Here is a 17,150-nt window from a genome sequence, read left to right as displayed (position 1 = left end):
CTCAAAACCTAGATATTGCAAAAGGCGAGGAAGGGTTAGAGAGTGAAAACTGGAATATTGATTGTTTAAAAGCTCTTCAACCTTCAGAACCATCCCTCCCACTAGAGTTTGAAAATTACCCCTTCTTTACCTCCACCAGAGAGGAGAAGCATATTTTCTGACAAAATTACACAAGAATGGTTTCATAGTCAGGGACACCAGGCACAGAGAAATTATAGAGACATCTGCAAAACAAATGTTGCTACTTCCAGCCTTCTTCCTTGTCCAATTTCAGACTTAAAATCTAAGAAAAGAGTTTGAAAACTACTTCTCTGTAGAAATAAATGTCTTAGAGGGAAAAATACATCCACATAAAATGATATTTGAGGGTCTTCAACAACAACAACAAAAAACTGCTAAAAAAAAAAAAAAAAAAAGCTGGTCATTCATCAATTGGCATGCCCACCATGCATGCAGAGCTTCCAACAAGGCTTTTAGTCTCATTCATTTGATATGGACAGACAGCCAAAGATCACTAAACATTTGAAGAAGGACTCCACCAGAAAAGACAAGGAGTGAGGAGACAAGTTTCAAGCAGCTGTGTTGTATAGAGAGATGCGAATAAATAGGTCAGTAGCTAGAGGGAGATGTGGGATCAAAGAGGACTTAAAAAAATTTTTTTAAGATAAGAGATACTAGAGTGTATTTGTATGCTGGTAATCAGCATCTAGTATTTTTCTTTCTGATTTGAGACAAATGTGTAGTCACAAACATTTAGAAAAGAACTGTAAAGTATGTCTGCTTCTGCTTATGATATTCAGAGATGTGAAAAGCCTTCATTTCCATGGTCAACCAGAAAAGCCCAGACAAAATAAAATTCGTATGCTTCCATGAGACTAGTAGAGATGCAGGAAGCACTGATTAACTGAATTAGAGAGAAACAAACCCTTTATATAATAGCTAAGCAGAGAAGCTTCTGCAGAAGCTTCCATACTTAAAGGTGGATGCGTGGTCTAGGATTGGGCAATTGGAGGAGTGGGTCTGCCATAGACAGAGACTCTGCAGGGATAAGGAAAAGTCAGCTGAGTCTTACATAACCATGTGTGACAGAAGGAGGCATTAGAATCTGAAATGAAAAAGAAATCTCTCAGCCTAAGTTATGCCCCCTCACCCACATTTCTGCATTTTTCCAAGAAAGCAGCAGTGGAGGAATTGCCTGCAGAGTAGAGAGAAATCACATAATTAGGTGGATTCTCGTTGTGCTTGGATTCTGGAGTCCTACCAGAGTGAAATACAAAGGTCAAGCAAAAATATCCGAAGCTGCACCAAGCCATCTACCAATTCAAATACTGAGAAGATCACAAAGGCAGGGCAGGGCAAAAGTCCAGGAGTTGGCCTAATAACAGGGAACATGAATGTAACAAAAGGTGCAGCCCAGCCCAAGCTCACACTGACTCAAGGAGGAATCTAATGATCAGCCCCTCACCCTAGCTCACAAAGAATAAAAGCCTTATGTTCTGCAGTGAGTAAACAACACAAATCAATATTATACCGAAGTCTCCACTGCTTTTTTTATACTCAGTGACTGAAATGTAAACTATTATGAAAAATGGGAAGAAGCAGAGGCATATTACTCACAATAAAGAAAAACATAGTTAATAGTAACAAACCACAGATGACTCAGTTATTTGAATTAATGGACAGGGACTTTTAAGCAACTATTATAAATAGGTTAAATAATTTACAGGAAAAGGTGAATATGATGGGGAAAGATATGGGTCATCAGAAATTTTAAAAAGAAAACTCAAAGAAAGAACCAAGTGAAAACTTGGAACTGAAAGATACATTATTTGAAATAAAAAATTTGTCAGATAGGCTTAAAACCAGATTGAACACCACAGAAAAGGGATTAATAAATTTAAAAACAAGTGAATAGAAATTATCCAAACTGAAAGACAGAAAGGGAAATGTTTGAGGGCTGGAGGGAGAAAATGAACCAGTCCTGTGACTTATGGGAGAATATCAAGTGATCTATACTACTTGATAACATGTATTTGTGTAATTGGAATACCAAACATGATCCACACACAGATCCAAGAAGCTCAAAGAACCTCAAGCAGGACAAATGCAAAGAAAACATCACCTAAGTGCATCATAGTCAAATTTCTGAAAAATCTCAAAAGCGGCCAGAGGGAAGGGAGGAAAGATATATTAAAGAGAAACAACATTAAAAATAATAACTTACTTTTTATTAGGAAAAAAATGCAATCCAGAAAATGAAGGTCCAATATCTTTAAAGAGATAAAAGAAAAAAATCAACTTAGAATTCTATATCCAGTTAAAATATTTAAGGCAGAATTAGACATTTTCAGAAGGGAGAAAATGCCTAAGAGAATCATCATCAGCAAATCTGCATTATGAAAAAAAATGCTAAAGGAATTCTTTAGGGTGAAGGAAAATGATACCAGGTATAAACTAGATCCACAAAAACAAATTAAAAATAAAGAAGAAGAAGGATTAGTACCAGAAATGATAAATATTTAGGTAAATATAAAAGGTTATTTTTTATCTTTTCATAATTTCATAAAAAGACAATTGACTAAGACAGAAATAACGCTATTTTGGGATTTGTTACAAACAGAGAAATAAAATGTATGACAATAACAACACAAAGGATAAGAGGGAACTATATGGAAATATTAAAAGGTTTTTGTATTATGTGACAAGTAGCATAATATTAACTTATAGTAGCTTGTGATAGGATGCATAATTCGTAGAGCAACTGCTCTAAAAAAGACAAAGAAGACATATAGCGTTATGTTTTTAAAAGCTAATAGATGATACTAGATGAAATACCAAAAAGTGCGTGATCAATGCAAAAGAATATAGGAAAGGAGAAAGAAACAAACAGAAGTGACCATTAGAAAGCAAATAGCAAGCTAGCAAGATGGTAGACTCAAACCCAACCACTCCAAGACTTACATTAAATATAAAATGAACTAAAGATTCCAGATAAAAGGCAGAGAATGTCACACTGGCTAAAGAAGCAAGATCCAGCATATCATTGATCTATTACTGCATAAAATATACCCCAAATATTATAGCTTGAAACAATAATTTCTTATGCTGATTTCACCTGGACTTATTTATGCAGCTTATATATAGGATCAGCTGGGGATTAGGCTCAGCTGGGAAATACAATGCTTCTAGAACAGCTGAAGATCTCTCTCTCAGTATGGTCCTTCCTTCTCAAGTAGTTGAAAAGACCAGGTTTTCCCTCACAGTGGCTGCAACAGTCCAACAAAACAAACTCCAATATTCTTGTGCTAATAGAGCCTTAGTTTTTGTCATATTTACAGATGTCCTGTGGGCTAAAGCAATTTACGTGGCCACATGCACAGCCAGTATGAGAGGGGACCATACAGGGACCATACAGTGGGAGGGGTGACATTAGTATAACAGTCCACCACATACAATTATATATGGTTTACAAGAGACACTTTAAATATAAATATGGTGATAGGTTAAAAGTGAAAGAATGGAAAAAGGTATACTGTGCAAGCACCAATGATAAAAAGTTAGAATGGATATTAGACAAAGCAGACTTCAACATAAAAAGTATTTACTAGAGATAAAAAGTTATCGAAGAAAGTCTGTGTGTCAAAGACAATCCATGGGTTAAAGAAAAATCACAAGGGAAATTAGAAAACGTATCCAACAAAGAACGAAAACCCAGCATATCAACATTTGTGGGATGCAGCTAAAGTCACGTGCCTAGGGTAAATGTATAGCTTTAAGTGTTTTCCTTAGAAAAGAAGAAAAGGTTAAATGATTTAAAACCAATGAAAAAGTAAAAAGAGAGAACTTATTAAGCTCAAAATAAGTAGGGAAAGGAAAATAATAACAAGTGAATCAATAAAATTGAAAATAGACATATAATAGAAGAAGACAAATAATACAGAAAATCACAAAGCTCAAAGTTGAGTATTTTAAAAGAATAAATTGATAAACCACTGGTAAGAGTGGTTTTTCTGGGCCAGGAGCAGTGGCTCACACCTGTAATCCCAGCACTTTGGGAGGCCAAGGCAGGTGGATCACAAGGTCAGGAGATCGAGACCATCCTGGCTAACATGGTGAAAGCCCATCTCTACTAAAAATACAAAAAATTAGCCAGGTGTGGTGGCACGCACCTGTAGTCCCAGCTACTCAGGAGGCTGAGGCAGGAGAACTACGTGAACCTGGGAGGCAGAGGTTGCAGTGAGCTGAGATTGTGCCACTGCACTCCAGCCTGGGTGACAGAGCAAGACTCTGTCTCAAAAAAAAAAAAAAAAAAAAAAAGAGTGATTTTTCTAAAAGGAGAGAAAATACAACTTACAGATAATATCAGGAAAGGGAATATTACTACAGATCCTACAAATGTTAAAATATAATAAAGGAATATTATAAACAATTTTATAGAAATATATTCAACAATTATAAGGGAAATGAACAAATATCTGGGCGTATTACTGTGTATAAATTGTATTTCACTAAAAAGTACACAAGAGGAGCTTTGGTTCAGCATGCATCTTGATATTATATTAATCATTTTGGCCTATGCTTAGGTAAAAGTCCCAAAGAGACTGTGTTTTATATACATTGTAAACAAATGATTACAATTGGTTGTAGAACTTCATAACTCCTAAAGTAACAGCAAAATGTCTTTAATTAATCTGTGTTCTTCTGTTCACTACACTGTTTTCTTATAGTCAACAATTGGAGCCATAAGGTCATCTGGGAATGTTCCAAGAGTGGCATTAGTGGTAATAGTGATAGGTGTTTACTGTATAAGTTGAGAACCAAAGGCAACAACTGCAAAGCATTTGAGAAAAGTCCAATTCCACAGAAGGAAAATGATACCAGGTGTAAACTAGATCCACAAAAACAAATTCAAAATAAAGAAGAAGAAGGAAGAGTACCAGAGATGATAAAGCTCTTTTACAAGAAGACTAGGAAGTTGACAATGCAGAGCTGATGTTGGGTTATTTTTGGATGGTGATGGAGGTTGTTTTTATAGAACCAAAATATGTTTTGGTTTATAGAACCAAAATATGTTTTGGTTTATAGAACCAAAATATGTTTTGGTTTATAGAACCAAAATATGTTTTGGTTTATAGAACCAACATATGATAGCCATTGCAGAATCTTAAGGGAGATTTTGCAGTGGAAACCTCAGTAGAATACTCGGGATAAAGGCTTGTTGAAGCACTTCTTGACATTCTATGTGTGTCCATCTTTTATTTAAATTTTTTTTCTTTCTTTCATTTATTTTTTTAGAGACGGAGTTTTGCTCTTGTTGCCCAAGCTGGAGTGCAATGGCGTGATCTTGGCTCACTGCAACTTCTGCCTCCTGCCTCATCCTCCCTAGTAGATGGGATTACAGGCATACACCACCATGCCCAGCCCAGCTATTTTTTTAATTTTTTTCTTATGTGTTCATCTTTTAATGTTTTCATCAGCAATGTTATCAAACTGTCATAACACAACCAGAATCCCAGAAAGTAATCATGAAGAGTAGAGCAATTCCTAGAACAACAGAAAGCCCAGAAGACATTGTGACTGATTCTCCCCACCTTCTACCCCTACAAACCAGCATAGTGCTGGGTGCATGGTGTATGTTCAACAAATAGCAGTGGCCATTAATGAATGATGGGTGAATGCACTGGAATCATTCATTCGACAGTCACTTGCTTGAGGCCAATCATTAAGTGTAGTGGGAGTTGCGAAAGGAACACAAAACATGTGGCCTAAAACCCTTAGCTTCTAAGTAGGAACACTGGCAGACATGTGAAATCACCAAGGAAAACAGAGGCTCTGTAATAGCAGCCTCTCTTCATAGGATTCCCTGCCTCTTTCATTTCCCAGGAAGATAACATTTCACTTGGTAATAACCAAGTCCTCAGAGAGGTTCTTATCATCTCCTAAAAGATCTTTCTCCCAATGTCCTTCAGTTTCCAAGAGAAAATAAGAATAGACCCTTATTAATAGTTCTGTTGTCCCCGAACTAAAACACACCCACAATTCCTATGAAACCATCCATTTTGTTTGCTTAGATGTTGTGGGTCCTTCAAGAAGGGCAGAGAGTAGGGAGATAGGGCCATGTGTTATTTGATCTTTTGAGCAGCAAGGGTGGTATAATGGGGAGGTTGTGATCACCACTCGCAACTAGTGAGTTCATATCTTGCCAGATACAAAGCATCAAGGATAAGGACATTTTCCAAAATAGCCTTTGATTGTTCTGGTACAAAAAAAAAAAAAGAAACAACCTCAAGAAAATACTTGTAAAGAAAGGGAAATAGGCTTGGAGAAAATACCCCAGTTCCCAGACTTTATTTGGCAGGGAAAAAATACAGTGAAGCCAAGCAAATATTTCCACACCCCCAAGATGCCCTTTTTTTTTTTTTTTTGCTCTCTTTTTAAATCTCAAGTCTTAACACAATATTCCACTTTTAGTGTTACCCAAATGTCCCAGACTTCACTAGTCCATGACCAAAGAATTAGGTCATATTTACTTTTAATGCCCAAGCTTCTCCCACCTGTCAGAAATTATCCCTCTGCCCCATAGTGCCCCCCAGCTATTATGAGGGGTTCCATGGTGCCACCTCCGTGTGCTCACAAACAGACCCCAATTTTCCTATCCCAGCCTCCCCGTCATGTCCTCTTGCCACTACCTCTGCTGCTCGGACCCTCATGAAACTGGCAACTTACAGGGCAGAGCTGCCCCCTGCCTGGGGATTGCTGGTGCCATGCACTGCCCCCAGCATGGCCTTGTTGGGGGACACTGCTCCCATCTTTATCCTCCAGGATATATGCCCTTTCTCATTACCAAACAACAGAGTTTGAAATTAAAGTATGCCTTTTGATGGGATTTATTGGAATATTAGAGGTAATGTAAGAAATATAACCTAGAGAATGATTTTTAACCACCACATGGGCCCAGACTTGTCAATGACCAGATCTGGCTGATGTCCAGGTCAGGTCCTGCTTGGCCTCCTTCCACATGGCCAAGGGAATCTCATCCCTGCCCCAAAATGGTTTCTTCCCAGAATGAGTAACAATGGAGACATCCATTCCCTCCACTCACCCCTTCAGTAAGTATATGTTGAATGTCTATTATGTTCCAGGCACTGTAGTAGGCACAGAAGATATAGTGGGGACCAAAACAGCCATGGCCCAGTCCTCAAGGAATTTAAAGTCTAGAACTGCAACAAATAAAACCTAAACAAATAATTGCATAATCAAATGTTTAGTTATAAAATATCCTAAGTGCTATAAAGCAAAATTGTGGGGTACCAGGGAGAAGTCTAATAGAGGAAGACAATTCAGATTAGGAAGGTCAAGTAAGACTACTCTGAGCAAGTGGCATTTAACTTGGGACTGAAGGCTGGATAAGAATTAGCCCCATGAAGAGCTGGTCAAATAGTGTTCCCAGGCAGCAGTGATTGCCAGTATGAAGTGCCTATTGGAGAAAGGGGCTTGGGAAGACCAGTATGGCTGAAGGCAAGAGAGTAGGGGCAGAATAATGTGAGATGAGACTGGACAGGGAGGCAAGAGCCATCTACATAGGCACTGGAAGGTCATGAAGAGGATTTTGGATATAATCCCAGGTATAATGGGTTGGTGTTGAAGGGCTTTGAGCCAGAGAGTGAATGCCATGATTTGATCTGTACTTTAAGGACATTCTTGCAGCCTTATGGAGAAAGAATGGAAAAGGGGCCAAGAGGCCAGTCAAAAGATAGCAGGTGACTACCCCAGTGGCTAAGCAAGAGATGATGGTGGCTGGGACAGTGGTGTTGGCTGAAGAGATAGAGAAGTAGTCCATTTCAAGATATGTTTGAAGTAGAACTAACAGAATGTGATGATGGTGAGAGGAAGGAAAGTCAAGTTAGTGATCAAGGAGGGCTTCCAGTTTCTGACTTGGGCGGCTGGGCGTGTGGTCTGATACACAGGTATTGAAAAGACAATAGTCAGTTTCCAAAGTCTGAGTTACTTGGTATTAAATATTCCACCTATGAAGCATCAGCAGCCCAGGGACAGGTACAGGCAAACCCCTTTTCAGTTTGTCTTTTAAAATCTCCAGCAGTCTGGCAATCCACCCTCACCCATGGTCTCCCCATCATATCAGTTTTAACAAAAGATTACTATTTTCTTTATTTCTTTATCCAAGCAATGCCAGGATAAATATGAGAGAAAAAGAGGGTATTTATTATACTGATTAAGAGCAGGGCCTCTGGGATTAAATCCCACCTCTGCCTTAGGTAAGAGGGGCCTTGAGTAAGTTCTGTAACCTCTCTGTGACTCAGTTTTCTTATCTGTGAAATGGCGATAACAATAGTACTACTGCAAAGAGCTGTCATAAGACTTAAGTGGATCGATTGTATTTCATGTATTTAGACAGAGCCTGACACCATAAGTTCTCAGAGCCGTAAGTTCCCAGAGAGTGTTAGGAATTGCCATTGCCTTTCACTGATGAAAAGTTCCCACTTCTCTAGCATTGTTCCATGCTAGAGGCTGCTTTGCAGAGGAGAAAGCCTTTTTTGAGTCAGGTAGATTTGACTTCAAGTCTCCACTCTCCTACTTAACCTCTCGGAGCCCAAGTTTTCTTACCTGTAATGTGAGGACAGTAATACTCACTTTCAGTGGTTATTAAGAGGATGAAATCAGAAATCTTTGGTCACTAGGCTTATATATAGCGGATGCTCAATAAATGTTAGATTTTTTCCTATTCAAAAGGAGTTTCTCTTCCTAATTTAAATAGAGCATCTCCACCCTCTACCACTAAAAAGACCTCAGTAGGAGAAAGGCAAAATTTCAAACCCTTCATAGGGTTACAGTTTATGAATAAGGTATGTGAGTCAGAAATTATACTTTATTGCCCTTTTTGGCACAATATGGAGCTATTTAAAAGACAGGAACATGAATGTAGACTCCTTACATCCCAGAGAGAATGGTCCACAAAGATTCCATTTGGCCCCCAAGTCATCTATATTTCCCACTGTCAGTTGGACTCTTCCTGCCTGCACTGTCACCTTGAACAATCAGAGTAAGAAAACACAGGCACTGGCCCACAGAAAACACTCTTGGCTGTCCTGAAAAGTGGAGATTCCTTGGGTTTTTATTTTCCGTTTCCTTTGGCACACCCGTGCGGTGGCAGTTTGCTGTGGATGCCACCCTCTTCCACCTGCGTCCTTGTGGTGGCCTTTCCCTGGGTTCTTGGTTCTCACCTCTTTCTGGCTCACATGAGCCATTTGTATTGTTGCCTAAGTTGCTGTGTGTCCCATCAGGAGCAGCATTTAGAGACTCATTTCCAATGTAGAAGGAAAACACTGTCTGTGTTAAGGGAAAGGGAAGTGTTTACAAGCAGATGGAGATTCCTGCAGAAAAGTCTTTCCCCTTAATCCTTGAAGTCCACTCATCCTGTGCTATGGCTGACCCTGAATGGATAATATAAAGGCCTTCCCTTTGATAGGCTTTTGGAGAATTACTGGGACTAGACAGCAGTATCCACAGAGGTAAGAAGACCAGCACATATGACTACAACAACAAAGTAAAAAATGCTCAAATAAGACTAACAAGAGTATCTTTGGATTTCAGAGAACAAATCCGTCAAGGCCTAGAAGAACTCCAGAAAGTTCTGCCAGGAGGAGACACTTACATGCATGAAGGATTTGAAAGGGTAATTTTAAAACAAATATAAAGCGTGATATTGAAATATCAACATGGGGTGACTGGTGAGATAAGGCACATATATTAAGAGGGCTGACTAGCACTCAATAGCAAGAGAGTACATTTTCTTCCCATAAGCTTGTACACTGATAACTCTAGCCAAAAGAATTAAAGAAATGGATTCCCTTCCTCCTTCCCTGACCCTGATGAATGGTTTGTTAGCTAATGGTTGGCTGGCAGTCACAAATTCATGCCACACACAAGTCCCACCACTCCAAAAATGTCCTTTGTTGGAAGTCAGCTTCGGTGATTGAGGCAGAATTTCAGGGACTTCAGCTTTAAGGGAAACAAGTACTAGGCCATAAGGAATAAGACATCAATCCATGTTGACAACTACAGCCATCTGTCACTTAACAACAAGTACTAGGCCATAAGGAATAAGACATCGATCCATGTTGACAACTATAGTCATCTATCGCTTAACGACAAGGATTTCAGTGAAATGCCTTGTTAGCCAATTTTGTCATTGTGACATCATAGTGTGTACTTACACAAACCTAGATAGTATAGCCTATTACACACCTAGGCTATATGGTGTAGCCTATTGCTCCTAGGCTGCAAACCTATACAGCCTGTTACTGTACTATACATTGTAGGCAATTATAACACTAATGATGTTTGTTTCTAAACACAGAAATGGTAATGCATTGAACTACAGTGTTACCACAGCTACGATGTCACTAGGTGATTGGAATTTTTCAGCTCCATTATAACCTTAGGGGACCACTGTCATATTTGTGGTCTGTCCTTGACCAAAACATTGCTATGCAGCAAATGACTGTATACTACTTAAATGAGAGGTAAGTTTACATGGATATCAGCCACTGATAATTGAGCAAAGCCTGGGTGAATTACATAAGGAATCAAGACTGAATTGGCTGCATATTCAACAACAGAGCCCATTATCCACTATGGTTTTTGGAGCAGCAAACAGTGGTTATAAGTCTAAGGGCTCTTTCATATGTTTTTCAGGCCAGTGAGCAGATTTATTATGAAAACAGACAAGGTAAGACTATAGTATGAACTACCCTTATGAATTATTTAACTTTTTCCGTGTTTGTTGCTGAAAAAGTGCTTCAGTCATTTCATGTTTCAAAAGACATGTATGATATTACCTGTAATTCTTAGACACACATTTCATCACAAACAAGGAATGCATAGAAAGGTGGCATGTATTGGGTCAAATTCCACTGTCTTGTTGATGCCAAGAAAAGTTATATAAAAGTAATTAAGATCCCATTTTGGCCACAGTCTAATTCCCATGAAGAGTTTTGCATGTTGAATTCATTAAATTAGTAAATACTTGCATAGGTTAATAAAGTCTTGGATTTTTATGTAAAATTTAATTTTCTTGTTCTTCTCTGAGCTCCAAGCCTCTTCATTACTGTGACTGAACATAACATTAAGATCAAGATACCAGTTTGATTTAAACTTTCCTATATTTAAATGAAAAAACTGCATAAAATATACTTAGCAGAGTGCCTAGCACATAGAAATTTTTATTATTTTAGCTATTATTACTACAGTGTCTTTTGTGAGTAGCAGTTCTGTATCTCAGTCAAATCTCTTAAAAAAGAGATTCAATATTACAGTACAGATTTTCCTCCCAGGCCTATAGAGGAGTCCATTTCTTGTTTCATCCTAAACTGCAACAAACAGAACAGGCTCAATATCAACACCAAATCTTGCTAATGTAAATCAACCATGAACGTTGATATGAGAAGCCTAAAAATCACTGAAATAATTCTAGTAGGTTTTGCCAACTGCTATAATTCTTCTAGTCAACTTGTAAATCATGATGACTATTACTTTCACCAAACTGTCTTCAAGGGGTGGTGTATGTGGTCCATTACAGCAGATGACAAGGACTCCTGAACAGCCCAGGTGGGAGTTTGCTCACAGCTTGGGCAACAGTTATGTGTCTGCTTATAGAAAATAATCACACTTGATTCACTGGTGCTACTCCCAAATGTTGGTTTAGTGACCATTTCACCAGGTTTGGCCATTTTTCGAGATGAGGCTGAGAAATGAGAAAGAAAAACCTATTCCCTCTAAAGTCTGTCCCCATGAAGGGTCCTTCTTCATGCTGGAGTTGCTTCCAGGCCCAAAAGAAAAGTTGGTGATTCTCACAATATTGACTTTGGGTGGTTGAACTCGTAAGAGGTTGAATCCCGGGACTGAGAGGGTGTTTCCCTGGGTGGGGCAGGGTGGACTGAGCCAGTCTGTATTGTGTTAAACAGGGTACAGGACAGCCAGCGTCATCATTGCTTTGACTGATGGAGAACTCCATGAAGATCTCTTTTTCTATTCAGAGAGGGAGGTAAGCGACGGCCTGGCTGTGTCTAAACATATACATGGAACAGGGCTTCTCCTTTCTAAAATGGGCCACACTGTCTCTACTCATGTGATAGGTGTTCTTTGCAAATCCCCTGAATGAAATAGAGTTTCATAAGTAGAAATAATAATAATAATTCGTGTTCTACAAGTGAAGTTTCATGTCTTACACATGGTAAATGTTTTCCCCTTTCAAAATTTTTACATATTACTCTGTTTTGAAGGATTAAAAATATCTACCCTGCCTTTATAGATGGCATTATATTGCTCTAACAGTTTTTAAATACTGTATATCACTTATAAACAAATAAACATTGATATAATTTTTCCTTATATTTTCTACTAAAACAGGAGGAAGGGAAAGAATTATTTGAAATATGTAAGAGCCAATCTTGTCAGAATGTATTAATCATTGAGATTTTCACTCTAAGAACCAAAGTTAAACAGCAGTTGGTAGCAAAGTTAAATTGTCATCTTTTAATAGTTCCTTTTTTTCCTTTTCTTTGTGTTCTCAAAAATTATTCCTCAAGGCAAGTGGAAAAATTCTCTCAATGAAGATTTTACCTTGTATAAATAGACTTAGAAAAAGAAGCTTGCTGATGAATTGAAAACTAATGTTTATACTTACGAAATTTTCTTTCAAGTTTCACATTTGAGCTATATGAATAATTAGTATAAAAGGAAACAAGTTAACCATAGAAATGTACTGAAATCATAGCCTTATTAGTGACAAAGGGTCATTCAGGCCCAAGGTAGAAAGAAACAACGTCCTAGAGATGCAGGCTCTAGAAGAGGAGTTAATGGTAGCATCACACTTTCCTCAAGCTCTTAACAACTATTTACTTTAAATTCACCTCTTTCCACAAACACAAAATACGTATTCATTCATTTATTCATTCAGTGTTAACTGAGAGCTTGGCATATACTTGACCATTTGCTAGAAACTAGAGGCACAGAGGTGAGTGAGACACAGCTGCTGCCCTCATGAGTCTTACCATGAAATAATGGTCAGCCTTTTGAAGCCTCCACTGGCAGAGGACTTAGAGAAATTATGTAGGTAAACTCTCCTCCCACTAGTACAAAAAGTAACTCTAATGAGGAAATACACAAGGTAATATGACAGACACTCCCTGAGCATTTGGAAAATAATACATCTCTGTATTTGAAAGTAGAAACTCACTGTGTGATGGGAATGCAAGATGGCTTGACTGAGTGCCAAATAACAGTCAAATAAAGTAAAAACCCTAATAAGGAAAGAATTGAAACTAAAATAAATGATGGGGTGTCAGAGGCTTAAGATAGGGATTAGTGGGAAGGAATTTTAGGTATGGCACACACAAACTTGGGAAAATATTCAGAGTGCCAGTAGAAGGAGACCTTCTGAAAAAGAAAGATAAAACTCAAGATATAAAGAAATTGAACTTTTCCCTTCTTGACAATTCTATATAAAGTCCAACTAGAGGAGAAGAATCACAGAGTTGTTGCAAATAAAGTTGGGGATACACTGAGTCTAAAAGTTTATTTTATCCTAAAAGCAGCAGGGAAATTTCTAACATGAAGGAAAAAAAGACATATGTTTTTGTCCTTTCTAGAATTCAGTGTTAAACAGAAGTGGATTTGAGTACTAAGAAAGGGAAAAAATAACACAATCAAAATCAATATGCATATATTGAGCACTCACTCTATGTTTGCTATCAGTTATTAAGCACCCACTGTAAGTGCCAAGGATTTCCAATTTTTTTTTCCATTCTGAAACACAGGAGAATCTGGAAATCAGATTATCAGAGACTTTAATAAATCAAATATTGAAATCGAGCCAAAATCTGGGTATTATTCATTATGTTGCCATCCCAGTGCTTAATGTAGAGATCATGGATTTACCTATTCAAATATGGACCACAATTTCCATACCATTAAGCCACTTTATTCTGTAGGAATGAAAAGGGCTTTATTCACAAAATTGCTGACGTTTATGAGTATCTACGTGGTTCTAGCCGCGTGTGAGGAGCTCTGTAAATGTTCTCATTTAATCCCCAAAACACGATACAGAGTAAAGCCAGGGGTCAAACTCAACTATATCAAGTTCCAAAGGCCCCATTCTTTTGTGATATCATGCCCCCATTACAAAGAAACGTATGTCGGTAAAAATCCGTCAAAGGAATAGAAAAGGTAATCATTTCCCTGGAATATTTAACTTAGCCTGCAGTTTTCCCTTCCTCCCCTCATCTTTCAAAGCCCTTCATCAAGACTCTACTTCAGTGTATCTTTTCAAGTCCACCATGTGTTATGTTAAATGTGATGTCCACTGAAGTCTGAGCTTCTTGGGGACAGGGATTGCCTTCTCCAGTATGGCACCAGGCACATGGTAGGTGCTCATTAAATACCTCATCATTGAAGTTAGTCAGGTAGCTCCAAGAGGAGTTCATTTGTCACTGCTTCTCTTTCTAATGTCCTTTCTTTCCTTTTCCCAGGCTAATAGGTCTCGAGATCTTGGTGCAATTGTTTACTGTGTTGGTGTGAAAGATTTCAATGAGACACAGGTATGGTCATGGATTTCCTCAGGTTTGGAGCATACTGAGCTTGTGAATGATGAAGAACATGTTCAGTCAGCGCAGAGGGCAGATCAGTGGAATAAATGCCCCTGAAATAGGTTATTTTTCTAGAAATGCTAAACAGGAAGGAATTACTGGTTGTGTAAGGAATATGAAGTCATTTGCTGATGCTCTTGAGGTCTTCAACACAGAACATCAAGGCAGCATCTTTCTTGGCAAACATTAAATTGCCAGGATGTCAAAAGATATCTGAATTAACTTGGAAAACTTGGGTTTTTTCTGTTTGTTTGTGTTTTGAGACAGTCTCACTCTGTCACCCAGGCTGGGGTACAGTGAGCTGTCTCAGCCCACTGCAGCCTGTGCCTCCCAGGCTTAAGTGATCCTCCCACCTCAGCCTCCTGATTAGCTCGGTATACAGGTGCACATCCTAAGTAGCTGGGACTACAGATGCACACCACCACACTTGGCTATTTTTTTTAAGTTTTTGTAAAGATAAAGCCTCACTGTATTGCCCAGGCTGGTCTCTAACTCCTGGGCTCAAGTGATCCTCCCACCGTGGCCTCCTAAAGTGTTGAGATTATAGGCATGAGCCACCACACCCAAGCCAAATTTAATTTGACAAGTATGATTTTCTTATTCAAATTACAAATGTTCCTTTTCACCCATGAAAAATGCAATGCATTTTCAACACAAAAATATGGAAATAATTGGACAAGTGGGCAAAAAACTGTGTATAGGTGCATATAATAAGCAAGTTGTAAAAGCTTACTAGCAATCTAAATACATGTTCCTCAATGTAGTTCATAGTTTCTTTTTTTTTTTTTTTTTTTGAGACGGAGTCTCACTCTTTCGCCCAGGCTGGAGCGCAGTGGCGCAATCTCGGCTCACTGCAAGCTCCACCTCCCAGGTTCACGCCATTCTCCTGCCTCAGCCTCCCGAGTAGCTGGGACTACAGGTGCCCGCCACTACGCCCGGCTAATTTTTTGTATTTTTTTTTTTAGTAGAGACGGGGTTTCACCGTGGTCTCGATCTCCTGACCTCGTGATCCGCCCACCTCGGCCTCCCAAAGTGCTGGGATTATAGGCGTGAGCCACTGCACCCGGCCTTTCTTTTTGTTTTAATGGCATAGGAAAATGCTCATGATATATCATTAAGTGAATAAAACAAAATTACAAAGCAGTGAGAATACTATGTGCTCACTTCTAAAATAAACATTTGTATGTTCACATAGAAAAGGTATGAACAGTATCAAATGGCTAATAAAGATAGATAGATGATAGATAAACAGACAGAAGGATTATGAGTAACGTTTGTTTTCTTTTTGTTTTAACTCTCCTGGATTTTCCTAAGTTTTTACAATGAGTAAGTATTACTTTTGCAATCAGTAAAAACAATAAAACATTTTTTTTAGAAGCCATAACATAACAACATAACATAACATAACAACAGCTGACACTGACTCTGTGGCAGTCACAGAACCACACAGAGATCTGGGGGCAGACAAGCCCTACATCGGCTTCCCCTGGCCCTCAGTTTCCTGCTCCATAAAGCAGGAGCAGCCAAACCAACTGCAAGGGCCCTTTCCTTAATGGGCAGTTTGGGTGAAAGGTGAAGGTGGCCTCACCCAACACCAAAGCTTGAATTTAAAGTTGCTCTGAAAGGGAATTTGTATCTGCTTGATTCAGATAAAGTTGCCAACAGGAATTTGGGTGAATGGGAGAAAAATGAGCCCATGGCCTGTGCCCAAATTTATAAACATATCAACCCAGGCCAAGCGTTCATCAAGCTGGGCACTCTTACCTCTGCTCCCGAGGAGAAAAGTATTAAATGTAAAAGCTGGAGCCAACCCTTGGCCTGCTCCAGAGAGGCCACTGGTGAGCTTGTTATTACTGATGGCTTTTCAGGGCAGCCCCTGAGCCCAGTGAAGGCCTCATATTCCCCTGGGTTCTGAATATAACTAGAGCCCCTTAGCCCCAACGGCTTTCCTAAATTTTCCACATCCAAGCCTAACAGTCTCCCCGTGTGTTTGTGTATTTGCTGTGTTCCCAGCTGGCCCGGATTGCAGACAGTAAGGATCATGTGTTTCCTGTGAATGATGGCTTTCAGGCTCTGCAAGGCATCATACACTCAGTAAGTAGAGCTCTTCCTCTGAGACTGGACATTCAGGCACCTTCTGTCTCCGATCTGCTATTAATACCCCAGTTCCATCTCTCCAAAGCTGGTGTTTTTCTGCTTGAGGGAACATCATTTCTTCCTATATCTTTGTGTCTGCCACGTCCCATCTCTCCCTTCTGCCTTTTACACATCTTTTCTCAATTGTACCCAGCAGTGGAAAATTAACAACTGAAAGGGGCGCTGCTCTGGCAGTGAGCCAAGCTTCAGGAGGCCCTCTCCATTCTCCTAACTGAGCGGACTGTGGCTGGTGGTTTACGCTTGACCACCTCAGCTTTCCCACTGTGACTGAACGCAAGCTGCCTTCAGAGCACTTGTAGGCTGGACTTCTATCACTTGGCCATTGGA

The 17,150-nt window shown here is 39.1% G+C and overlaps 1 protein-coding gene across 4 annotated transcripts in view; it reads left to right on the top strand.

The window, feature by feature from the left end:
• ANTXR1 (ANTXR cell adhesion molecule 1) overlaps positions 1–17,150 on the top strand; it is a 244,955-nt gene that overhangs the window by 54,514 nt on the left and 173,291 nt on the right. For all 4 annotated transcript variants that reach the window (XM_055241678.1, XM_055241681.2, XM_055241683.1 and 1 more), the window contains 5 exons: positions 9,613–9,694; positions 10,717–10,750; positions 11,985–12,064; positions 14,550–14,618; positions 16,680–16,760. In XM_055241678.1, the coding sequence (XP_055097653.1) occupies positions 9,613–9,694; positions 10,717–10,750; positions 11,985–12,064; positions 14,550–14,618; positions 16,680–16,760 (346 nt within the window). The remainder of the gene's footprint in view (positions 1–9,612; positions 9,695–10,716; positions 10,751–11,984; positions 12,065–14,549; positions 14,619–16,679; positions 16,761–17,150) is intronic.

Source organism: Symphalangus syndactylus, chromosome 14 (assembly GCF_028878055.3).
Source record: "Symphalangus syndactylus isolate Jambi chromosome 14, NHGRI_mSymSyn1-v2.1_pri, whole genome shotgun sequence".
Classification (NCBI taxonomy): domain Eukaryota; kingdom Metazoa; phylum Chordata; class Mammalia; order Primates; family Hylobatidae; genus Symphalangus; species Symphalangus syndactylus.
Note: the sequence above shows the minus strand (reverse complement) of the source record. Positions and strands in the feature narration are given on the sequence as shown.